Source organism: Acomys russatus, chromosome 22, assembly GCF_903995435.1.
Source record: "Acomys russatus chromosome 22, mAcoRus1.1, whole genome shotgun sequence".
NCBI classification, from domain to species: Eukaryota; Metazoa; Chordata; class Mammalia; order Rodentia; family Muridae; genus Acomys; species Acomys russatus.
This window is the reverse complement of record NC_067158.1, coordinates 14801254-14827305: the sequence shown is the minus strand read 5'-3', so window position 1 is coordinate 14827305 and position 26052 is coordinate 14801254. Positions and strand designations below refer to the sequence as shown.

At 46.0% G+C, this 26052-nt stretch overlaps 1 protein-coding gene across 1 annotated transcript in view; it reads left to right on the top strand.

Annotated features, from left to right (window-relative positions):
* Pkd1l1 (polycystin 1 like 1, transient receptor potential channel interacting) overlaps nt 1–26052 on the top strand; it is a 200447-nt gene that overhangs the window by 1598 nt on the left and 172797 nt on the right. The window contains exons 3-12 of the mRNA XM_051164713.1: nt 102–274; nt 6674–6844; nt 9253–9372; nt 9888–10056; nt 10489–10728; nt 12007–12139; nt 15506–15712; nt 20035–20216; nt 22843–23064; nt 24204–24364. Of these exons, the coding sequence (XP_051020670.1) occupies nt 102–274; nt 6674–6844; nt 9253–9372; nt 9888–10056; nt 10489–10728; nt 12007–12139; nt 15506–15712; nt 20035–20216; nt 22843–23064; nt 24204–24364 (1778 nt within the window). The remainder of the gene's footprint in view (nt 1–101; nt 275–6673; nt 6845–9252; nt 9373–9887; nt 10057–10488; nt 10729–12006; nt 12140–15505; nt 15713–20034; nt 20217–22842; nt 23065–24203; nt 24365–26052) is intronic.

Below are 26052 nucleotides of genomic sequence, written 5' to 3'. Positions count from 1 at the left end.
CTGGTGCCGTCCTGAAAGTCCCTGTCCCGTACCCCTCAGCATCCTCCTCGGGCCATCATGGTAACACAGCCTGAAGATACTGGGCATTTTGCCATCCACAGCTTCCCAGAAACAGATGCCCAGGCACCACCAGCTCTGGGAATCCGCATTCACGTGCCTTCCGGAAGAGCTCTTTGTCTGCTGGTGGACTTTGGGGATGGTCGTGAAGCTGAGATGAGACTGTGTACCATGACAGGCACAGCTGTGGTGACTGGATACCACCAGTACAGAAAAGGTACAATGTAGTGACTCCTTCTCTGGAAGCTTGGGAAGGAGTTACCATCCCAGGACACTGGCACTGTTCACATACCGGCAGGGAAGGGGCCACATCCCACCCTCTGGGGTTTTCCGAACCAACCTGGTGTTTCCCGTGTGATAGAAGCTCACATTTTAGATTTAGATTATGACCAAATCTTTATATATTTCATCTCACTCATCTTCCCTAAAGACCAGGGGATAGGAGAATGAGGCTGGGCGATGACCCCTAGGGTCAGTCAGTACAAAGCCTCCTGCCTAAGAGGTGACATGGTGACATCCTAAAACACTGAAAATCCCTTACATTCTTCTTCAAGATGAGTCACACTGTTTCTTTTGAGCTGAAACTTCCAGCACTTAATTTTTATCAAAGTAATGATAGGGAACAACGGGCAATGTATAGACATCTTGGTGTTACTTGGGTAACACTAAAGCTCGGAGATGGGTGCAGGATGTGAGTGGAAAAGTTAACTTTCTTGAATAGTAGAAGAACTTCACTTTTTCCTTTCTCTTTTGAAAATAATTTTTTTGAGCATATTCTAGTCTCTGTGCAAACACATGCAGTTGACAAGAGGAGCAGCAAAAGTCCCCCTCTCACTAACCCACAGACAACTGCCATAGCTTACACTGTGCATATAAGTCAGCTCCAGGGTTGCTGTTATTTCTGTAAAGGGACGTGCACTATGCAGGGTGTCCAGCTCGCTGCCCACTTATGTGTGACTCTCTGTCCTAGAGCATCTCCACAGACAGACAGACAGACAGACAGACAGACAGACAGACAGGACTTCCTTGCCTTTGTGGGCAGCTGTTGTACGTTGACTTCACAGGCCAGGTCTGTTTAACTGAATTTTATAGGTGGACATTGAGATTGTTTCTGATCTTTCAGTATAACAAGTGACATTGCCGTGAGTAATTGTGTTTATGTGCCAGCCCATAGCAAAGAGGACATCTGGCTTCAAATGCTTTGCACAGTAGCAGCTTGCTAGTCATTGCCAAGTTGCTCTCAATTAGAGCTGTCTGGTCTACACTCTGTGAACTGTGCAGATGCCACTCTGCTAGATGGAAAGCCTCCTTTGAAAGCTTTGTGTGTTGTTATCTTTATCCCAAACTAAGTATCCTTTTACAAGCCACATTTAGGCAGGAAGAGTACTTCTGTGGTTCTATGTAAAGTTGGGATCGTGTGAGCATTTTTTTTTCATTACTTAGAAAATTAGTCTTTTTATTATAAGGGTAATAAATTACAAGTATCCTTTTCTTCGTTTATTGTGTTTCAGTTTTGCTCTCAGATGTCTTCATGTGATAATGTTTATTTATTCTGTTATCTGCTTAGGGAGGTGCTAGAGACTGAGCCTAGCTTCAAGTATGCTGGGCAGGTGCTCCGCCACTGAGCTACAGTCAAAGCCCCCCCAGTTTCTGAGAAATAATGTCCTAGTTAAAAATATATCCTTTACTCCAAATTTACAAAGCAAATTTTTCATGAGTTCTAGTATTTTCATGGTTGTGTTTTATACATTTATGTAGTTAATATATTTGAATATATAATTCTGGCATAAATGCATGTTTTGCTTTCCCAAGGTCTGCTCCTTTTTTTTTTTTTTTTTTTTTTTTTTGGTTTTCTGAGACAGGGTTTCTCTGTGTAGCCTTGGCTGTCCTGCACTCACTTTGTAGACCAGGCTGGCCTCAAACTCACAGCTATCCACCTGCTTCTGCCTCCCGAGGGCTGGGATTAAAGGTGTGCACCACCACGCCTGGTGCCGGAATGTCTACTCTTTTATATATATGTGTGTATATATATACATATATATATAATTTATTCATATTACATCTCAATTGTTATCCCATCTCTTGTATCCTTCCATTCCTCCCTCCCTTCCATTTTCCCCTTACTCCCCTCCCCTATGACTGTGACTGAGCGGGACCTCCTCCCCCGTATATGCTCTAGGGTATCAAATCTCTTCTTGGTAGCCTGCTATCCTTCCTCTGAGTGCTGCCGGGCCTCCTCATCCAGGGGACGTGGTCAAATATGAAGCACCAGAGTTCGTGTGAAAGTCAGACCCCACTCTCCACTCAATTGTGGAGAATGTCCTGTCCATTGGCTAGATCCAATGGACAGAATGTCTGCTCTTGTGACTTAAATAACCACTTTTTCTGAAGGAGCTGGGAGCCCTCTTCGCCCCCCCCCCCCACCATCTCCTGTCTCTGTCTTTCTGGCTGTCTCCTGTCTCTGTCTCTCTGTCTTTCTGTCTGTGTCCCTGTCACTCTCAGGCCCATCTACATGGTTTCCTTCCCCTTTCACCTGCCCAACCTGTGTTTGTGTGAGTCACTGTTGTTATATTTTCCTCAGGTCTCACAGTTGTGGCTAACACTCCTGGTGTCTCAACTTTTCTGGAATGATTTTGATCATGTTTCCGTGATGATTTTTCTACATGATCTTTAAACTCACACTGACTAATATGAAGATATTTCGTTGGCAGTTCTATCTGGATAGTGTTTAACTTAAATATTAATTTGTATAGAAGCTTCATGCTCCCAAGTCTCCCTTTTGATAGAACGTGACCTGATCCTTCCTACCCTTCCTCACACCTTTGGAAACATTTAAAAATTTCTCCATATATTATGCATACATACACTCCACATACATACACTAAAAATGTAAAAACAAAAAAAAAAAAGGTGTTTTAAAATTATTTCCACTTACATGGCACTTCATTTTTTGTGTGGTCAAAGGTGAGATATTTATCTTCAAACTGGTTGCCATGGTGTGTAGAAAGGTGAGGAGGCTGCTGCTTGTTTTGTGGCCTCCAGTCTGAGCTTTGCATGCATTCTCATATGTTTTCTTAGCTGCACAAACACAGTGTTTGCACATGTTGATGTATCACCTCCCATCCCCAGTGATCACCTCACAGTCCTCTCTCCTGATTGCATTGGCCCACATATCCAGAGCATCGTGGGTGACATTAGCAGACAATGCTGGAGGTGTTTATACTATGTTTTCTTTAAGCTTCATGCTAGAATCTAGATAGAGTCAATGTATGGTGGTACAGAAGTTTTCATCTTTCATTAAGGACTCAGAGACAGCCTGCTTCTATTGTTAGGGGACCCACATGATGTCCAAGCTACACTTTTGCTACATACGTATTGGAGACCTAGGCTCTGTCCATAGAAGCTCTTTGGTTGGTGTTTCAGTCTCTGTGAGCCCTGATGGGCCCAGGTTAGATTACTCTGTAGGTCTTCTTGTGGTGTCCTTGAGCCATCCCAGCTCCCTCTATCCTTTCTCCCATACTTCCATACAATCCTGAATGCATCTGACCTCATCTGATCTTGGAAGTTAAGTAGGGTCCAGCCTGGTTAGTACTTGGATGGGAGACCACAGCCTGATCTTAGAGGCCTTTTCTTTTTCTTTCTTCCTTTCTTTTTTATTTTATTAAAAAAAATTTTTTTTGTTTTGTGTTTGTTTGATTGGTTGTTTGTTTCTGAGACAGGGTTTCTCTGCTTAGCCTTGGTCGTCCTAGAACTTACTCTGTAGACCAGGCCAGCCTCAAACTCAGCAATCTGCCGCCTCTGCCTCCCTGAGTGCTGGCATTAAAGGCATACACCACCACACCCTGCATGCATTTTCTTAATTGAGATTTCTTGCTCTCAAATGACTTTGGCTTATGTCAAGTTGACATAAAACTATCCAGCACAAAGTTGGTATTCTACTATTCGCTAAAGGTTAGGTTTAAAGGTGTTTTGCAAACAGATTCACCTAAGATCAGGAACCAAATTCCTGAGTCCAGGCACGGGTCTTTTAACTATTTGATAAACCAGCTTCCTGATGTTGGAGTGGAGTGATTTGGCTTTTAAAATGAAATGTGAGAGATATGTTGATTTGTCCATAACATAACTATGTTTTTGTTTGTTTGTTTGTTTTTTCAAGACAGAGTTTCTCTGTGTAGCCTTGGGTATTCTGGCTCACTTTGTAGACCAGGCTAGCCTCAAACTCACAGAGATCTGCCGTCCTCCACCTCTCCGCATGCTGGGTTATAGGTGTGTGCCACCAAGCCTGGCCATAGCATAGCCTGGTCCCCATGAATGTGGTAGCTGGCCTATTGTCAATTTCCTTTTCTGTTTATTAAAATCCATGTGTAGCTCTCCTTTGGGTTCTATCATGTGAAGCAGTGTTTGTTTGTTTTGTAAATGTGATAAAGTTGTTAGTGATGATTCTGCACCTAAGGTGCAGCTTCTGCAAGTTGAAAAAAATGTGCCCTTAAAGGGATTTATTTTTAAAGTGTGTGTGTGTGTGCTCGTGCATATGTACAACTGAGTGTGGAGACCTAAATAGGCAGAAGCAGAGCACTGAACCCTCTAGAGCTGGAGTTACAAGTGGTTGTGAGCTGCTTAATGCAGGTGTTGGGAATCGAACTCAGCTCTTTGCAAGAGCAGTACGTGCTCTTAGCTGCTGAGCTGTCTCTCCGTCCCTGGGCATGCCCATTCTTACACAGTTAATTAAACTTCCGTTCAGTGTAGGATACCTTCTGTTGGGCTCTGCTCAGTGCACTGCTCCCGAATCCTGCATCTCACCATATTCACTGAGTTTCATCATAGATAGTAATTTTTTCTCTGCAAAATCTCTCCCTCTTTGTATGTATTATGCTGCCACCTACTGTACTCTGGGACATTAAAGGCTGTATTAATTCATAAACAGCATACTCTGAGTCCTGAGAGCACTCTTTTGCTTGCTCGGCTTTAGTTTTCCATCCTATGAAATTGCGTTGGTCACTCCATAAGCAATCACTGTGCCTGTGCTGAATGCACCGTGATGAGCTTTGGGGCTGGGAAATGCAACACTGCACCAGAGCTGTGGGTGACACCAGACAGATCCACTCCTTCAGCCTGAGTCATTTAAAAAAGGGTCGTGGCATGTGTGAATTGGCCAGGTGGCTACAAGAAGGCACTTGTAAGCTGAGAGAGGCTGGGCAGGGGACCTTTGTCCTGTGTGGATGATGGATAAGGTCTGTGAGTGACAGAGCTGGGAATGGGTGACTGGGACGAGCCGAGGACACTATCCTGTGCCATACCAGGGGTCACATTTTAAAAGCCAATGTACAGAAGGATTAAATGTAATTTAAGAATAGTAGGTAGAAGGTTGGGGTCAGAGAATTGCTGGAGGCCTCTCAGTAGTCTGTAGCTGTGTTAACAGAGACTTACAGAATTCCCAAAGAACAAAAAACAAGATAGAATGCAATTGTGAGTTCAGCCCATAGGTTTTTAGAGGGTTCGTTGGATCTGGGCTAGCCTCAGAAGGTTCAGTATGGATCTGTAGATAGCTGTTAATCAGCTAGATGACTCATCTCCTGGAGATGGCTGGTCCCTTGGGACAACCAAGTTTGGTGTCTTCTTCAGCCAGCTAAGCACAGTTACTGCCCATGATAATAACAGCCAGAGCAAAGACAGGAAAGAAGAGGCGTTCATAAGATAAGCACCAACCCAAATGAGAAAGAATAATTCTACCACTTAATGAAAAATTCAAAGTCCTATTATAATGACATGATGGCCATTTTTTCATCTATCATAATTCTTTGATATAGCTATACTATTTTGATGTTTATGCAAGCAGGGGTATATATCAAATACACACATGAATAACCCAGTTGTTCTGAGATAGCTGGTGTATGTGTGTGTGTGTCTGTGTATGTGTGTAATCAATAATTTATGTTGCACAGATAGGCTACATTATTTTCAGGGTCTAGTGGAAAACATGAACACTGATTTTTAAAAATTATTAAGAGTTTCCAGACAGTAGAACAATAAGCTACACCAAAGCATGCAGAATGTGGGACTATGTGTGCTGTGTGTCTTGCACGCCCATGAAATGTCCGTTGTTGCATGGGATTTTTAAAATTTTTATTAATTTATTGAGATTACAACTCAATTGTTATCCAATCACTTGTATCCTCCCATTCCTCCCTCCTTCCTTCTTTTACCCTATTCCCCTCCACTAGGTCTATGACCGAGGGGGACCTCTTCCCCCACTATATGGTCATAGGCTATCAAGTCTCATCTTGGTAGCCTGCTTATTCTTTCTTTGAGTGCCATCAGGCCTCCCCACCAAGGGGAGGTAGTCAAATATGGGGCACCAGAGTTCATGTCAGTCATTCCCCACTCTTCACATAACTGTGGAGAATGTCCTGTCCATTGGGTAGATCAGAGTAGGGGTTCGATGTTTACTATTGTGTTGTCCTTGGTTAGGTTGCACGGGAATTTTAAAAATATCTCACTTACAATTATTAGTTCACAGACAGACTTAGTCACCCCATTGTGTCTTCCCTGAAGGTGTTAACTCTCATGTCTGTTTAAAAATCCATCCACTTTCCATTTTTTTTCCTTCTTTTTCCAGAAGGCGTCTATAAGCTCAGGGCTGTTATCCATGACTTTCATGGACCTGATGTGGAACTGGGCCCTTATTACATGGATGTTGGCCATGGGAACGTGTCGATAGTCATGAATTCCAGCTCCATCCATGATGGCGAAGCTCTTGCCTTTGCTGACTCTCTCCCCCAGGAGAAAGGTGAGACCTGTACCTGAAGGCTAAGCATTTGGCTCTCTGCTGCACACACAGCCAGACTCCACTTGAGTTGCACTGTCTAAGTTTCCGCCGCCCTATTCCATACACTGCCACCAATCATTTTTACCTCATGTAGAAAATAGTTACTGTGGAATATTGTGTGCTGGGGGAGATGAGATGGAATCATATAGGAGTCCAATCTTAGGGAATCGGGAATCTGTAACCCAGTAAAGATACCTGGATAAGTGTATAAAAAGCCAGGAAAAGGACATAAAAGTGCCTGAAGAGGAGCACGACAATGGGGCTGGGAGGTCACCATGGGACAGGCACTACCTGAGGTAGGAGTTGATACATACGGCGAGCTGTGACAGTGGGTGTGGGGACACTGGCAGATGGCACAGCCATAGTCAGAGGTGTGCGGGGCTGGGTGCTCGTGGTGTGTCAGGGGCCCTAGAACTCCTGCCTCCTCACCTTCACCCCACAACTACCTGTAGGCATCTGTTCCCCTCCTGCCAGCTTGCAGGGGGTGGGGGGAATCAAAACCTCACAGTCCAGAAGGAGTCAGAAGATGGGCTCTAATGAGGGGTTCTGAGGAAAGCAGTTGGGGCACGTTATAATGGAGCCAGAGTGAAACAGGACAACTCTACGGTGCTCAGCTCCAGTAGAAGATAAAAGCTTACTTTCTCCAGAAATAGGAAAAAGAAAACCCAGAGGGAGACTCAACCCAAAGAACTTGTTCTTGAGAATCCACACCATTTGTACCACATATGAACTGTATTTCTCTATGGTCCATTTTATTTCTGCTATAAATAAATCTTTTGTCTTTATAAAGAAAAAACAGCAATAATTTAAAAGACCATATCCTTTTTTTCTAAAACATATTTAAATTTATTTTTTTGTTTTTAATACATCCTGACCAAAGTTTCTCCTTCACTGCGCCCAGCCCCCTCCCCTCCTCCTCTCTCCCCCAGACCCACTCCTCCCAGATCCCTCCTCACTTCCCCTCTCCCTCAGATCCACTCCTCCTAGCTCCCTCCCCACCTCCCCTCTGTCACAGATCCACTCCTCCCAGCTCCCTCCCCACCTCCCCTCTGTCACAGATCCACTCCTTCCAGCTCCCTCCGCACCTCCCCTCTCCCCCAGATCCACTCCTCCCAGCTCCCTCCCCACCTCCCCTCTCCCCCAGATCCACTCCTCCCAGCTCCCTCCCTCCCTCCCCTCTCCCTCAGATCCACTCCTCCCAGCTCCCTCCCCACCTCCCCTCTCCCCCAGATCCACTCCTCCCAGCTCCCTCCCCACCTCCCCTCTCCCCCAGATCCACTCCTCCCAGCTCCCTCCCTCCCTCCCCTCTCCCTCAGATCCACTCCTCCCAGCTCCCTCCCTCCCTCCCCTCTCCCCCAGATCCACTCCTCCCAGCTCCCTCCCCACCTCCCCTCTCCCCCAGATCCACTCCTCCTCCATTTCCATTCAGAAAAGAGCAGGCCTCCCTGGCATCTCCACCAAAGGTGGCATAAGAAGATACAAAAAGACTAGGCACAGACCCTCACATCAAGGCTGGATGAGGCAACACATAGGAGAAAAGGGATCCCTAGAAGGGAGTCACAGACACCACCACTCCCTCTGCCAGGAGTCCCATGAAGACACCAAGCTAACAACCATAAGATGTATGCAGAGGACCCAGCAGAGACCCCTGCAGGCTCTGTGACTGCCACTTTGGCCTCTGTGAGCCTTGCTTAGTTAATGTATGTGAGCCATGTTCTACTGGTGTCCTCAACCCCCATGACTCCTACAAGTCTTCCTCCTCCTCTTCCATGAGGTGCCCTGAGCTCTGGAGGAAGAACCTGATACAGATCTCCAGTTTGGAAAATCCCATCTCCTTTTTAATATCCCAAATGAGTTGATTCAAATCTCCTTAGACATCATCACTCTTTTAGGATCTGATTGCATTTTTGGTATTTGCCTTCCAATACACACACACACACACACACACACACACACACACACACACACACACGTGTGTATATGCACACATGTGCACATATAACACAGCATTACATTTTAGAGGACTTAGATGAATGAGGCTTATTATGGAGACTGTTTAATATACACACATAGGACACATATGTTTAACCTAAAGCCAGCTAGCAAAGGAATTAACATATTGCAAAGGAAGTAATGTATTCATCACTACATAGAGAAGTCTCTGAAGAGACAGAAATCATTTAAAGAAATTTTTAAAGAGAGAAATTCTATGCCATAGCTCCAGATTTCAGAATTCAAAGAGATAAAGTTGCAATGAGGAGTATTGGGTATGAGTGTGTGTGCGTGCGTGTGTGCGTGTGTGTACATGCCTAGCATGTGCCCTTAAGGCAAATGGATTAAAACGTCTCTCATGTCTTCTCTTGTTTTAGGCCCAGTCGTGATGCATTGCTTCTCATCTATTTCTTCATACAATGTGTCCTTTATTTCTCAGACCCAAGTGGGCAGCGGCCAGGCTTGGCTTGGTGTGACTGTTGGGTATAAGATGCAAGGTGCATCACAGTTTTAATTCTGGATGGAGCCCTTTTCCCTCAGTATCTGGCTGTGCTGAAGCTTCTGCTGTCAGCTCAGCCTGAGACCTAGCCTATTGGCCTTTCAGAAGACTCTTGTGTATCTGCAGTTAGTTCTGGGATTTTTTTCTTATAGATATCATAGGCTCAGAGCATTGGAGATGGGGAGGGGGGACCATCACACAGTCATCTGTTGCCCCAGCCCTCGTCCCTCCACTTCACTCCATACCTTTCAAGCACAGTCCCAAAAAGAGGTTCCTATGTTGCCTCGTGAGCCCTTCCTGATGGCCCTCAGACTTGGGCTGTCCCTCCTGCTTGGGCCCTGTAGATTCCCCTTCTACCCTCGCTTTGCCCTTCACATCCACAGACTCTTTCTTTCTTACTGTTCATGCCTTGGTTAGGTGGCAAGGGCAGCAGTTGGGGGGGGGGTGTTGTCCCTCTGAGTGGCTTCCAGCCCTTTGTGCTAATGGACCTCCACCTCCCTGTCTTTGTCACAGCTGTGTCTGTCTACACCAATGGAACTGTGTTTGCTACAGACACAAACATCACATTTGTGGCTGTTACCAAGGAAACTATACCTCTGGAGTTTGCATGGTATTTTGGAGATGACCCACCAGTGAGGACAACTTCCAGAAGCATTAGAAGAAGGCTGAGCATCCCTCAGTGGTCTGTCAATATGGTCTTCAGTGCTGATGCAGCCAACAGTCATAATCATTTTAATGCTGTTTATATAACACCCAACCTCTAAGCACTTCTGTAAATTGCACCTAGCTGTAAATGTAAAAGGGAGGGGACCCTCACCTCCCTGCAGTGTGCACTAAGCAATGGGGTGATCCCGGGTTCGCATTTCATCTCGGCCCTCAGTTTAACCTAGAATATGCTTCCTATAAAGAAGGGCCTCACTTCATATAGAGATATGAAATAAATAATGAGAAAAGGGAACTTAAGATGAATTCCCCCCATTTCAGATTTGATAATTTGATATATCTAATTGGATAATGCCCACAACTTAAGCTCCCAGGGCTGTTTGTCTGATGAAGTGATGTGGAGATTCTCCCCAGCCTTGTGTTCTCATTTAGGCATGTACTCCGCCCTCAGGTACCATGTGACGGTCAAGGCCACCAGCAGGCTCGGCAGTGTGGTCTCTGAGCCCCACCTCATCAGGGTGCAGAAACGAATCACGGTCAATCGGCTGGTGTCCATTCCCTCAGCCCTGGTAAACGCCAACGTGTCCTTTGAGTGCAGGCTTAACTTTGGCACTGATGTAGCCTACCTTTGGAACTTTGGAGATGCCACCATTGAGCTGGGCAGAAGTTCCTCCAGCCATGTCTACCGCAGGTGAGCCATGAAGGGCAGGTGCTAGACTGCAGGTGGGCATGGGGCTACCTTCTGCAGGATCAGTGCTTAAGACCTCACAGCCAACTTGCAGGTGATATAGATGACAAATGTTGAATGGAACCAAGCCACGCCCAGCTAGGGCTCTGGAGGAGCTTGCAGTCCAGAAAAAGGGAGCAAATTGAGGCCTTCAGTCAAGGGGGTTCTTTCAGCAAAGAATATGTGGGTTGCAGAGGGCATGACCCCCACACATGGTTCTATAGCTATCAGAACCATTTGTACACGACTTGAAGAGGAACCTCCAGCAAGAGATTCCTAGGGGAAAAGCGGAAAGGGGCAACCACCAGAGACCCAAAAGTAGAGCACCAATGGGAAAGGCCTGTGGTGGTGGTAGGCAGGTATGCTTGAGAGAAAAAGACAAGTGGGCAGTTAAAACTGTACAAATTCAAGGTTAGGAGTGTGGAAACTGCAGAGAGTCAGATCAATTGTTCCTAGCTGAGCCTCTGGCTAGGGGAATCCTCAGGGCTAAGTGAGCCAAGACCATCCAATGAGTGTCCAGTCTTCATAGCTGCCAGAGATAATAGCTGCCACTCAAATATGTGGTTTTTCTAGTGGTACTGTTTTTTCTGTTTCAAGTTCTAGTCTTGAATTCATGTCCATTTTGCATCAGTTGCTATATGATCATCTATTTCCTTAGGTCATGAGCTGCCTAATTTCCCACAATCCTCCTGTGCTACTTCTTTCCATAGCCAGGACTTTGCATTCTGCCCAGGGACTAGATGAAGGTTCAGGTTTGAAACCCATTCTACTCCTTTTTAGTACCTTAAACCCTAAGGATTGTTCAGGAAATCTGGCCCCTAGAACAGGAAGATTGTGCCCAGAGACCAGAGACCAGAGACCCTTAAGTTCTAGTCAGGAGGGTTCATCATGAAAAAGTTTAAACCTTTGGGTGGCTCTGTGGTCAGCAGAGAACTGGGCCATGGCTACTGGGAGAAGCAAGCCCTCTTTCGAATGTGATGCTGTTTGGACCATGTCCATGTGCCCATTGACCGGCACAAGGCTTTATCCAGGTGGAGTGGGCAGCTCCACCACATAGACAGAGAGTTGTCTCTGTGGAGATCACCCTCGTGATCCCTGCCTCTTCTGTCCCTGTTTAGGCTCACTTGCCATCAGATAGAATAACTGCAGATGGTTATTAAACAGGGGTTATAACAGCTGGTTATACAAAAGGGATGTACAGCAATTTAGATCTCTCCATTTCTCGGTTTTCTGCCTTTCCAGGGAGGGAGAGTTTACAGTTGAAGTCCTTGCCTTCAATAACATCAGCTCTGCCACCCTCCGAAAGCAGCTTTTCGTGGTGCAGGAACCTTGCCAGCCACCCCCGGTGAAGAACATGGGGCCTATGAAGGTGCAGGTAGTGCTGGGCTGAAGGAATCCTCCTGCCTGCCTCGCTATAGGCTGCTTCCAAATTGCTAAGCTCGCTGGGGAATGAAGGAGGCTTTGTTGAGTTTGTCTGGCTGCACTCAACACAAAGGAGTCCCTGTGAGGGCTTTGGAGCTGGTCCCTGAGCAGGGGAAGCCTGGCATGGAGGGAAGCCTGGCTTCTTGGGGGTGAATACATCTTTTATTTGCCGATCTGACTCTTGACGTTCGGTGCAGCTTGCCTTGAGTCGCTTTTTTCCTTTTTGGGTTATACTCAGAATGATAGCATTTTCTGTCAAAAGGAAAATTTGACACCAGAATGAAAAGAAATGACCAATTATATGCTGATCATTAGCTACAGCGTAGTGAAAATAAGGCTGCCTTTTATTTCTTCCATGCCTCTCAGGGCTTTCATTTCAAGCAGTTTCACTTTCAGGTCAAAGGTGTTCAGTCTGACACATGGGAATCAAAATTTGCTCCTGAGCGTTTGCCAAAATGCTTTCTCTGCCAGATCAGCTGCAGGCCCTGTATAGCTCAGGTCCCAACAGCCTCAGAGTACAGTGGACTTCAAAGAGGGTATGGGATTGCCCTGGGCAGACTGTAGCCTTCAGGTGTACATGTCCCTAGAGGCAAGACCTCTGCAGCTCTCAAGGCCAGCATTCCACGGTGTCAAGCTCTTCTGTGCTCTCTGTGTGAGGGATGGACCAAAACTCAAGGGATTCTAGGGAAAAGTCACAGCTTACAAAGCTTGGCTGGAATTCTTGCTCTAATGTGAAGCCAATACTGTCCTTTGTTTGATTTTGGTTTGTTTTAGGGGGATGCTTTTGTTATTTTATTTGTTTTATTTGAGTTTGGGTATCAGTATGGATAGCCCAGGCTATCCTAAAACTCTCAGTTTTCCTGCCCTAATTCCTTACATGCTGGAATTACAGGCTTGAACTTTCACACTTGGATCTATGTTTGTTTGCTTTAACTTATTCCTACTTTCAACTGATACATAGAAATATTGTATAAATAAATGAACTTAATTTTTAATCTATAAAACATTTCCATTTGAATTTTTCTGTAAGATAAAGAGAACAATATTGATGACTCCATTTGTTTTTTATATGTGCTTTTTATGTGTTTTCTAAGCATATAAAGAACAAATACACTTGTGTGAAATCCGGACAACAGGAGATAGGTGTATTTATTTTAAATGTTTTCCTATTGCTTTAAAAAATGAATTTATCTTTATTATTTTAAAATTATGTGGGGGTATGGATATGTGCACATGAGTCCAGGTGCTTGCACAGGCCAGGAGAGGGCATCAGGTACTTTGGAACTGGAGTTTCAGGAGGTTGTAAGTTGCCCAACGTGGGTACTGGGAAGAAAACTTAGTCCTCTCTGCTAAGAGGAGAAAACACTTTTAACCACGGAGCTCTTTCTCCAGCTACCCACTATTGTTTTTTATATGTGGAGTGGGTGGGTGTTTTTTAAATATATGTGTTTATCACAAATTTGAATAATTGCTAACAGCATGTCTTTTGCTACATCATCCTGACTGCATGATTTTTAATGGTGGCATATATTGAATCATATGTACAAATTCTACATCATTTCCAAAGTTCCTCATTACTGAATTCTGATTGTTCCTAACTTTCTCTAAATAGCATGTGGCCCTCTGTGCATATGTCTTTAGCATGCAACCCTCTGTGTGCACATCTTTCTTCAAGTCCTTGGTAACATTACGTTTGTCTCCCAAGTCCTACTGTGCACTCCAGCTTGTCAGCATTCAGAGCCAACTTTCACTCCGATGGAAATTGTGTGTGTGTGTGTGTGTGTGTGTGTGTGTGTGTGTGTGTGTGTGCGTGTACTGAAAATTGACAATATTGCAATTTGCCATTACCTGTGTGGCTCTGTTGCAAGTCCTATGATGAAATCATGTTCAGAGTAGAAACAATGAAAAGGACTGAACAGTAATTTAAATGGTATCACCTAGAGATTAAAAAAGGTACATTTCCTAGTTATAAAACTATAAATCCTTTCTCTTTCTGTCCAAGTATTCTAGTCTTTATATCATTTGTGTTTCCTTTATAATAAACTATTTCAACTAGATTTTAAGATTAAATGCCCTACGTATGAGGAGGGCAACTAATATCTTCTTTTACCTTTAAATATATTTTATTAAAAATTTTCATATAAGACTGGGCATGGTGGTGCACACCTTTAATACCAGTACTTGTGAGACAGAGGCAGGAAGATCTCTGTGAGTTCAAGGCCAGCCTGTTGTACAAATTGAGTCCAGGACAACCAAGGCTACACAGAGAAACCTTGTCTCAAAAAACAAACAAAAAACTTTGTTTTTCATATATTTTGATCATAATATTTCCCCTCCCTTTACTCATTCCGGGTCCTCCACATCTCCCCACCCAACCAACTATATGTTCTCTCTCTCTCTCTCTGAAAACAATAAAAACTACAAAAATCAAATAGATAAACTGAAAAACAACAGTAAGATAAAATATTAAAACAACATAAAAAGGTGAAGTCTGGTTTGTGTTGGTCCTGAGTATGGAGCTCTCCCCTCAGCGTAATGTTATAAGGAGGCAAAGGGAGAATAAAATAGGAGGATTAAATGGGGGCGGAGGAGGCAGTGTTGTAGGGACAACCAACACTAAGGATGCTAAAGTCTTAAATCTACTTGAGTTTTTTCTTTCCAATTAAATGCTACAGCCTCCAGGGGGAGCCCTTGCGCCTAGCATCAGCCCTAGAACAGGCTGGGTCCCTGGCTGGGCAGTCTCCTGAGGTTGGCTCCCTGGAATGTTTTCCACGTTCAAGGACAAATCTGAAAGTCAGGCCAGGAATGTTAGGGAGAAAGTAATAGCCAGAGGAAGGGGGAAGGGCATAAAGAGCTTGGGAAGACCATAATACTGTGAGTACCATATTAAATACACAAACAACAAATAAACAATTAAGTGAAATGCTAATGTAATCAAATCTAGCAACCTTTCCCTTTCACATTTTCCCATTAGTTTCATGCTTAAAAGGAAAAAAAAAAAAAAAACAAAAAACCTCCATGCTAGAAAGGAAAAGTAAGTATTTACATTACACTTACATTTACCTACTCAGAACAGGAAAAAAAAAAAATCCTTCTCAGTATGAACACATAAGTACTTACTTTTCTTGTTCTTATATTTTCCTTGTTTACTTTTGCCTACAAAAGAAATGTACTGGTGCTATCTAAAACCCAGCCCCAGTTCTCATCCTGTAGTCATACAAACAGATGGTTGGAGATTCACAAGTGACACTTTCTCACAGCTTGCTGTGCCACCTGGCTTGGTGGGCAATCACTGACATGACCTCTCGTCAATCCCCAGATATGGAGGTCTCAGCCCCTGAGACTAGGAGTGACATTTGAAGCTGCAGTCCTCTGTAACATTTCCCAAGGACTTTCCTACACCTGGAGCTTTGTGGATGCTGAGGCGACTCCTATCACCCTCCCTGCTGCTGTCAACACCCACAAACGGACCATCCTGCTCCCAAGCTACACACTGGAGTGTGGGAACTACACTGCCATAGCCAAGGTCAGCTCACTCACACTTCCCCAACCAACCCTTTCCACAAGCCTCAAAGAAAGCCTCCTCTAACAATGAAAGGGAGTTGATTCTGTTGTTGGAGGAGCGGGGAGGATTTTAAGAGAGCTCTTGATTTCAGCTGGAAAGGTGGCTCAGTAGGGAAGAGCATTTGTTGTCTAAGCAAGAAGGGCACAGTTCAAATGCCCAACACCTATGTAAAACAGGCACGCATGGTAGTATACAGTGTGCATGGTAACCCCAGTACATGTGAATTAGTGTCTAGGCTGGTGTGTGCAACACACACACAGACACAGACACACACACACACACGCACACACGCACAGACACACACAACCCAAACACATACACTTTTATATTCTCTCACACACAAATATACACTCTCACTCCACTCACACTTTCTCTCTTACACACACACACACACACACACACACACACACTCACACAATCCTTTAATTTTCCCAGAGAATGTATGCCCTATTGTTAGCAACGTAATCAATGAAAAACTGCTCCTCCTTTTTCTGAGATACTGTTCCTGTGCACATACTTTAAATAAACCCTGTGCTGATAGAGGAATAAAAGAATATTGATGCTGCCATTTAGAGAATTGGAAGATATCCACCAGAGGGCAGGGCCATGAAAGAAGTACCCACTGTGACCCTCCAGCCAGCTTGGGGCTAGAAAAATGATATAGATCACATGGGTTAGAAAACGGAAGTCACTGCTTTGAGTGGCTTCATGAAGGAGCGTCCTGCACAGTTCGGCTTTGTGTAGTGACGGGAACCAGGAGGAAGGCCCTGGGTTCAGACTGTAGTGAAATGGGAAGACTGGGATGAAGATGTGTTTTTGGGACCCTCTGCAGGGACATGGGTGTTTTCACTATGGGGGGCATCCGTTCCCACTGAAGATCGGTCCTAGCCCAGGTCTCAGGTATCAGAAGGTACCCAAACACCCAAACTGGTCATATACGCCTCAAAGAAATGAGTCTATGGTCCTGTTGGGCATTGGGAGCAGAGGCTCACATCATATGCTCCTGTGCTGATCTCAGTAAGATGCTGGCCACTGGCTGTGTGACAGAGAGCCATAGTTTACGCTTTGAGGGACACTGTGTTAGTCATAGGTGGTGGAAAAATAACCCCGCTTCTAAGCAGGATGTATAGTTCTCTCTGGAAATATTGACTGAGAAGTGGCATATTTCATTTTTGTGAGAGTAGATTCCTAGGGTGGTAGCTTTAGGTCACCCTGATCCTGTCACAGTCTAGAGCAGTGGTTCTCAACCAGTGAATTGCAACCCCTTTAAGGGGTCAAAACTACCCCTTTACAGGAGTCACCGAAGACCATTGAGAAACTCAGATATTTGTATTATGATTCATGACGGTAGCAAAATAGCAGTTATGAAGTAGTAACAAAATTAATTTTATGGTTGGGGGTCACCACAATATGAGGTGCTAAAGGTTCCCAGCATTAGGAGGGCTGAGAAGCACTGGTCTAGGAGAAGCTCCCAGGCCACTGTGGGAATTGGCCTTTACCAGCCCTTATGTCTTGTCTCCCTGATAGAAACATAGGAAGGTAGAAAGTGTTCCTAAATGGTGCCTGCCTGTCCTCTCACACAAGCCTCACACTGGGGTTGACTTGGCTTTGCAGATGGTTAAGCATTGATGTCACGCTGGCCGTGGCGGTGCACGCCTTTAATCCCAGCACTTGGGAGGCAGAGGCAGGCAGATCTCTGTGAGTTCAAGGCCAGCCTGGTCTACAAAGTGAGTCCAGGACAGGCAAGGCTGCACAGAGAAACCCTGTCTCAAAAAAACAAAACAAAACAACAACAAAAAAAAAGTATTGACGTCACATTTAGAAGACATCATCATTATTTTGGACTCTTCCTGACTAGTAGGTCAGAAGAAAAGGGGTTGACAGTGAGGTCAAGAGGTCCCTCTTCTGTACACTTCAGGAGATGTGGGTCTAGGATTATAGCCTAGGAACTGTGGTAAAAAGCTAAATGAATATGCCTAGGCTCTCATATACTTGATAAAGGGTGAGGGGTCACAGCTGGGGCCAAATACCCACACTCTATCACTGGCAATTTTGCTCATTAGCTGTATCAGACTCTGTAGCAGAGGCCTTGTCTGTGCCTAGGCCTTAGAAACCCCCTGATGAGACATTTGGCCTGCTGCTCTTCTTGGTATGTTACAGTTGGGAGTCAAGCCTCAGGTTCCTGCTGCTGATACCACTACGCCTCCCATGGCAGCTCCACACCGAGCCACTGTCCTTCCCAGGCACGGCACATGCCTCTAGCTACAGCGTGCAGCAAGCACCAGCTAGGATGTACAGAGAAGCTCTGACTACACATTAGTCACTTATCTCACTGTGACAAGACACATGACAAAGGCAACCGAAGAAAGGGTTGGTTTGGGCTTGTAATTTGAGGACACAGTTCAATATGGCAGGTGTGTAGGTGTGTGTGTGTGTGTGTGTGTGTGTGTGTGTGTGTGTGTGTGTGTGTGTGTGTGTGTGTAAGTGATAGAAGCATGAGATGGCTGGTCACATTGCATCCTCCCTTGGGAAGCAGAGACAGGGTAAACTCATCTTGCTTTCTCCTTTACACGAGTCTAAGATCCCAGGCTATGCACCACCCACATTCAGGGTGGTCTTCCCTTTTCAGTTCAGCTATTCTGCAAACACCCTCAGAAACACTCCAGTGTGTTTCCTTGATGATTCTAAAACCAGCCAAGCTAACAATGAAGACTGAGCCTCACGTATTATCCATCTGTTCTTCTCATCCAGCAATTGTGGTTTTTCCCCCAAAAGCATCAAGACTTTTAAAGAAGGCTTTGAATATGTGCCTTCCTTGTGACATGTTTCAGTATCTCTAAGCTTAAAAAGAGTCCCCATACTTTTAATTTACATTTCTCAAAGACCATTATGTGTTTCACCGCAGCTCCTTGGCTGTGTCCCAACCCCTACCCCACCGTCTCCTTAAGCGTACAGAGGGGGAACTTCTTGGCCTCACAGTCAACTCCCTCTCTTCCTATTACATGTAGCAAAGAGGAGCAAGCGATCCAGCCAATGCCAAGACCATGTGAAAATGTGCTGTTACACTGGAGGTTGGCAAACTGTCAGCCCTGTAAATACAGGGAGCATGGGTATTTAAATACCTTGTGTAGGCTCCAACTTTTCCAAACCTACTTTATTTGGGGGGTTCTTTAAATGCTTATACCTCCCTTCCAACCCACCTACCCTAGATAGGAGAGAAAGGAGGTTTATGGGAACAGGAGAAGTAGACCTTGTTGGATTCAGTCCCTGGGAGCGATTCCCCTGGCATAATCAGCGGGATTTCAGTAGACCAGTGATTCCACCAAAGTTGCTGCTGGATCCTGGGAAAAGCAGCTGGGGCCTGGAGCCTTGAAGCCTTCACTGGAGCCTTCACTGGAGTGAGCGTCTTGAAGTACCACAATGATACAGCCAAACAAAAACAATACCAAGACCCAAAAGGGCCCCTGCCTCCTGGTGTGTGTGTGTGTGTGTGTGTGTGTGTGTGTGTGTGTGTGTGTATCCTCTCAGAGTCTGTACTAGGATGTTTTTCAGCTGGTAAAAATCAAGGCCATCCCCCAAGTGGTTCAACTTCTAAATGGATAAACATCACCTGTTCTCTCACAAGTTTGTTTCCCATCCCACACTCGGGATCAAAACAAAAACATGTTCATATCCACTACAACCTTATCTTACTTTGCTTTGTAGTGCTGTGATAAACACCATAAACAAAAACAACTTGGAGGGGGAGGGTTTATTTGGCTTATATATCCTGAGTCACAGTCCATTGAGGGATACTAAGACAGACACTCAAGGCAGAAACCTGGGGCAGCAACTGAAGCAGAGACCATGAGAAATGCTGCTTACTAGTTTGCTCTTCCTGCTTAACTCAATTTGTTTTCTTTTACTCCCAGGTCCACCTGCCTAGGGATGGTACCACCCACAGTGGGCTGGGCCCTTCCCCATCAATTACCAACCAAGAAAATGTTCCACAGGCCTGCCTACAGGCAGACCTGGTGGAACACACTTTCTCAATTGAGGTTCCCTTTTCTCCAATGACTCTAACTTCTGTCAGGTTGACAGAAATACTGGTCAACACACCCCTAGATAGCTATACATTTAGGCAGACTTATATATTAACAGACCCATGCTCTTCCCTCCACCCATATCCTCAGATGAACGCTGTAAGGGACTACTGTAGTTAGTGCTGAGGGCTAGTGTCGCATGCAGACAGAACTGCTTCTGCTTCCTTCTCGTGTGACACCCCCTTGTCTTTGGTGTCTCAGGTTCAGATCAAGGGAAGCGTGGTATACAGCAACTACTGTGTTAGTGTGGAGGTTCGAGCCAGGGCACCTGTCAGCGTGATCTCTGAAGGCACACACATCTTCATCCCCAGGGCCACCTCCACCTCCATCGTCCTCAGAGGGTCCCAGTCCTATGACCCTGACAACCCAGGGGCTGCTCTCAGGTGAGCTCTAAGATGCTCAGGCTCCTACTTCTTCAAACTTGGCCCAGGAATATTAGGAAAGTTAGTCTGGGAGCTCTGCCAAAATAGTTTGCGACCTTTCTGTGTACCCACTTTCTTCAGTTGAACTGCTTTATTCATTATCCAGGTAGAAGCCAATATAGGAGAGGAGAGTAAAATGTGAGTATTTTTAAAAGGAGATTATTGAAGTGTGATTTTGGAATGTGCTTTGTGAATGCTACCCTTTCATTAGGACCCCTTGTGTGTGGGAGGCAGAGTGCTGCCTGTTAGTGTGGTGGCTCAGCTCTGTGGTTACGGGCTTTGGCCCAGACAACTCAACCTGGCAGGCCATTTCCAGTCCCCTGCTGTGATCTGATCCTCTACCCTCCAGCGAGCACCCTCCACCCATGCAGCATTCCCCATAGCTTTGGACTCATGTCCTCCACCAACCTGCTTCGTGCTGTGCATCACCCCTGCCTTTGTGCCCCTTTCTTGTATCTCAGATCACCTAGCCACAAAATTGTCCTCTTCCCACTGGCCTTCCCCATCTCCATCCAGGCAACTGTTCTTTTTTTTTAAATTAAAAATAAATTTTTATACAATGTATTCTGATCACGGTTTCCTCACCCTCATACATCCCAAATCCTCCCCCACTTCCCCATTTCCCCACACACAATCCTCCATACCTTCTCTGTCTCTCTGTCTCTGCCTCTCTGTCTCTCTCTCTCAGACAAATAAACCAGAACCAACAATAAAGACAAAGCACAAGAAGTGCATATACCTGTCCCCCACACATATATAAAACCCATATAAACACAAAATTAGAAACCATAATATACATGCAAAAGCCCAGTTGGGTTTTAAAACCTGTCCAAAGCAATATAAGATAGAAAATCTCCAAAAGTACCATGGAGCAGCTGTCCTTAAAGTGTGGTTTGTATACACAGTGGGACTCCATTGGAGAAAACTAATTTTTCCTTTTTTGAGTACTTGTCAATTGGAGATAGCTTCCTGGTTAGGACTGGGAGCTCGTGTGCACCTCCCCCTTCCAGTGCTGGGTCCCTGAGGAAACAATTCTTCCAGTTTCTCAGACCAAAACTTTCCTCAGCATATTTGACACCTCTTTCTGTCACACTTCATGCCTCTTCTGTCAGGAAATCTCATTAAATCTCCCCTAGACACCGCACACACACTTTCTCTACATTGCCTGAATGGAGCAATCAGAGCCTCAGTTTATGTCCGCCCTCAGCCACAGCCAATCCTCCAAGACAGAGGATGGAATCTTCTAGAAGAAATTAGAGCCCTTACTTCCCTGATCTGACCTTCACCACACCCATTCAGCTCCTAGGGGAAGCCACTGCCTTAGCTGTGTGAGCGAATGCTGTCTCACACTTCATCCTCACTTACTATGGCCGCCATTCTGTTCTCGCTCCTCCCTCCCTGAGTCTGAGTTAAGAACAGCAGGACTCTCACTGGATATATCTCTATGCCTGGCACATGGTCCCTATTCATAAATCAGTAGAGAGGCTCCTTTGTTGTTGTTGCCCCTGCCATGATCCTGTATGTTTGTCACACCCAAGTGTGGGATTTGGTGCTTCTATCATGCAGTGGAGGTGAGAGGTCTCCTTCCCCCAATTCTACCTGTGTACATGCTATAGACATGGCTCTCAGCTGTTCGTCCTTCACACACACACACACACACACACACACACACACTCGGAAGCATGCATGCATACACACACCCACGCCTGGAAGGCCAAGGCTGCATCTCTGTCATCTTCACACTGTCAACTAGCAGTAGCCATCACAGCACCTAAAATGAGAGTTCAGTGTCTGATCCTGGGCAGTAAGGAATCTTCTGGGTGAATCATGAGATCTCTGAACCTGCTGGCTAGACAGGGAAATGGGCTTTTAAGGCTCAACAGCAATTTAGCTTGAAGTGACACTTGTCGGAGCAGGTTGCCATGGTGAGGCTAGCCCAGCTTGCTAGGACATTTCCATACTGTTTCCTGCCTCCCACCTGCCTGTTTAAGCATGTCTCCCTGCTCTGGATTAAGATCTCCTCGAAGCTGGGATGGTGCTGCCCTTCCATTCCACCCTGCTGGTGCAACTACCTTTGTCTGTGGCTCACACAATTATCATTTTACAGGAAGATGGCGAGATTGAAGGAGAAATCATCTCCTGCTCAGAGTCCCCTGCTGGCCACACCAGCTCTGAGTGAAACAGGGCAGCTCTCCTAAGACCTCTACCCACATATTTTCTTCCTAAACCTGGAACAGTGTGACAATTCCTGATGAGATGAGATGCAACCTTGTCAGAGTGATTGCGGGGGAGCCTTCTTGGGATTGCGGGGCTACGTTATGAGCAGAGGGTGAGGAGGTCACCATGCACAGGGAGGGGAAGGGGTGACAGAAGCAGCTTCAGGGACAGTGCGTGAGACACAAGTCAGCCAGAAGCAGGACCCTAGGTGAAGCATAGTGGTCTTGTGTCAGTGAGTGGGAGAGACAGGCCTAGCTCCCGCATCACTGATGTCAAAGAATGAAGGACATTCTCTCTTCCTAGTCACAAGTGCCTTTATCCATCAGTGATGGGAACCATCCCTGCCCTCCCACAATGGCTTCCTCAATAGGTATCACTGGACTTGCACGGTGGCCAGCTCACCAACATGGCCCTGCTTTGACGACTCTATTCCAAACCGAGTGGACACTCAGGCTCCTGCCATTTCCTTCCCAGCCAAATGGCTCAGTGAGTGCTGCGACCAGTTCCTTGTGACACTGACGGTCTCCAGCAATGGGCAGAACTCTTCTCAGGCCTTGATGTTCCTATCCACCCATCCCGACCCGGCTTTCAGGTACCCTTGCCCTGGTCAGATAGCTGAGCACTCCGGCTGGTAGTAGCAACTTGAAGGGAGTCTGTGTTAGTGGAGATCAGTGTGACGTTGGGCCACGTGGAACTACATCACTAAGGAAGAAGAAGGTGGTGGCCTAGTCGGTGGGATGGGAGTGGTAATGACTTGAGTGTCTTTGCTATCTCCTGGGCTGACAGTGACACATCAGCAGCTCCGAAGGGTGTTACCAATGGGTCCCTCCTGTTACAGCACCCATCCCCAAGATGGAAGACCGGTGATTAAGGCCAATGTTAGAAGGTGGTAAGGCCATTTGATTTCCAGACTTGGGAGCCTTCTAGGGATTGCCTCCTGAACTCGGTGTTAGATGGTGAAGCCATGGCTTGGGATGTGCCTTTTAAAGGGCTCTTATGTCCTATAAGAAAGGAATTCATGTGACAAAACTCAACATAGCCTCTCACACCACTTGATGATGTCCTAAAGAACCAGAGTTCATGAGCTGCTCTTTGGGAAGCACCCCTGGGTCAGAAAAGAGCTTGGAGAAGCCTCCAGGAGGTAGCTATGGTGACTGAGAAATGTGTGTATAAAATGCAGGACTGTGCAAAGTATGTTCCCTGTGGGCATTGCAGGACATGGAACAGCCCATAACCCAATAGCCCTGGCCAGGTGAAAGGCAAAACTAAGCCAGATGGTTGTGGCAAAGGCAGATAGCTTGGAAAGGCCCAGGTGAGCCTGGTGGGTAGCTATGGCAGCAAGCATGTGGTGAAGAGGAGGTGAGGAGGTGACTCAGGTATTGACTTCTGTGTTTGGACAGCATGGCCAGAGCCAAGGCTGATTGACAGAGAATAAAGCCTGGGACTGTGTGACACTGAGCAAGTCTCACAGCGTCCTTGAATGTGGTGAGGTGTGAATGTGATTGCCTGCTGTGTTAGGTCAGATTGTGCTGTGTGAAGTCTGGAAGCTGGTCACACAGTCCATGTTCCCCAACACAGGCTGTGATGATGCCAACACGGGTAGTTCAAACATGGCCACTCCAAAGGAATGCAGCCTAAAGATGCTTATGTTGTTTTCTTACATCAAAGTGAGGAATGCAGCCTAAAGATTCTTATGGTGTTTTCTTACATCAAAGTGATTGCCTGTTCCAGATTCACTCATATCTCATGGATCAACTTTAGAGACACCCATGTGAACTGGAACGAGGAGCTGTCTCTCCGAGCTGTGTGTGAAGACTGTGGAGACGTCCCAGACCTCACTTATTCCTGGGACCTCTTCCTAGTCAATGCAACAGAAAAGAGTATGATGGAAGGTAAGACGGCCACTCTGTTCTGCTGACGAACAAGAAAAGCTCAGGGTTGTTCTGTGGTTGCTGAACCAACATAGCCTGACCTGCCCATGGCTGGGATTTCTTCTCACTTCAACCCTCCAGTCATGTGGTGACAGCCCAGAAATGCTTTCTCACATATGTGCTGTAAGAAGGCTAACCCCAAACTTAGTTGGGCAGTGTTCTTGGTTTAGAATCACAGGAAGCTATCGCAAAGCTCAGGGAGCTCACTATCCAGAGGGCTGTGGCCCTTGAAACTGTGATGTATATCCTGGGTCTATGATCCACTTTCCCAGCATAGAGCTCCTAAAATCCATGTAGTCTTCCATGTGATCATGGTTTTATATGCTAATAAGCTAACAGGTGGCTAGCAGACCCTGAGTATCTTCATGATGAGGCTTGGCCATCCCAAACACTGGGAAGGATGATTCAGTCAACCGTGCCTATGTGACAGAGCTTCCAATGGAGCCCAGAGTGACAAGGATGACTGATGGGGGTGGAGTTCTGGAAAGGTCTGGCAGCTTGGGCCTCTGCTCATACACCTCACCCTGTGAACCTCTTCACTTCTGAGCTCTGTAATGTCACTCACAGTTGATCAATGAATTTGTTCCCCTGAATCATGTGAGCATCTCAAAGAGGGGATGATGGGAAGCCCTGCTTAGAGTTGAAGAATCATAAAACCATGTGAGCATCTGGAGGTGGGATGGATGGGAACCAAGCCCAGGGAGGCAGCATAAGAACCAAATTACAGGACATCAGCTACCACTGCTGCAGAATGGCTTGCTGCTAGTGGGGGCAAAATTCCCATACCTTTGGGTGTCAAAGAAGCCCTCTGTGTGGTGACACTGGATCATTTGTGTCTGAGCTGGTCTTCTCTGCACACTCTCTTCTGACCTGCCTTTCTGAGACAGGTGCCCAGCGGGATCTCCAAATGAGGATGGAAGCTCCTCTCACTTGCTTGGGTGAATGGTAGTGATCCAGTTCATCACTCTAATTGAGCATGGGAGCAGAGTTTATTCAAGTGCAAGTGAAGATGGCTACGAGGAGAAAACACGAACTGCAGTTGCTCAAGCTCCTGAAATGACAGAGGGGTCTCTGGTGTTTACACCCTAGGGCTTACATAACAAACTGGTTGTTAGAATGGTGTTGGTCAGTAGGAAGAGCACAGGATGTGGATTGGCAATCAGTGTCATTAGGCATTCCAGGAAGGAAGGAAGGAAAGAAGGAAGGAAAGAAGGAAAGAAGGAAGGAAGGAAGGAAGGGGACAGGAAGGGGCTTCTCTGGGCGGTGTGTTATCTCCCTTGTGTGGGATGTCTGAAGAAATCTGCCAGGCTGATCAGGATGACATGAGGGTCTGTGGTCTCAGGCCTCACACTTGTCTAGGCTGAAGAATATTGTGAACTCATTCGTGTCTTGTGTTCATCCTTTCTCACACTACTCCAGAGAGTAGCGGGACGCCAAGGAGTGAGGCTGAATTCCCACCGAAGAGCAGGGGTTTCTGTTCTGGCCAAACAGCTCTGCTTGGTCCCCACTGGCTGGCTGCCATATTTTCTCTAGTCAGTTCTAGGCTTTTAAATCAGATCTTGGAGCCAAGGTCATCCAGTGGGCCTATGTCTATGACAGGAGAGGAAATTCTGAATTCTTTTAAGACGTTCCTGAATCAAACCCCAAAG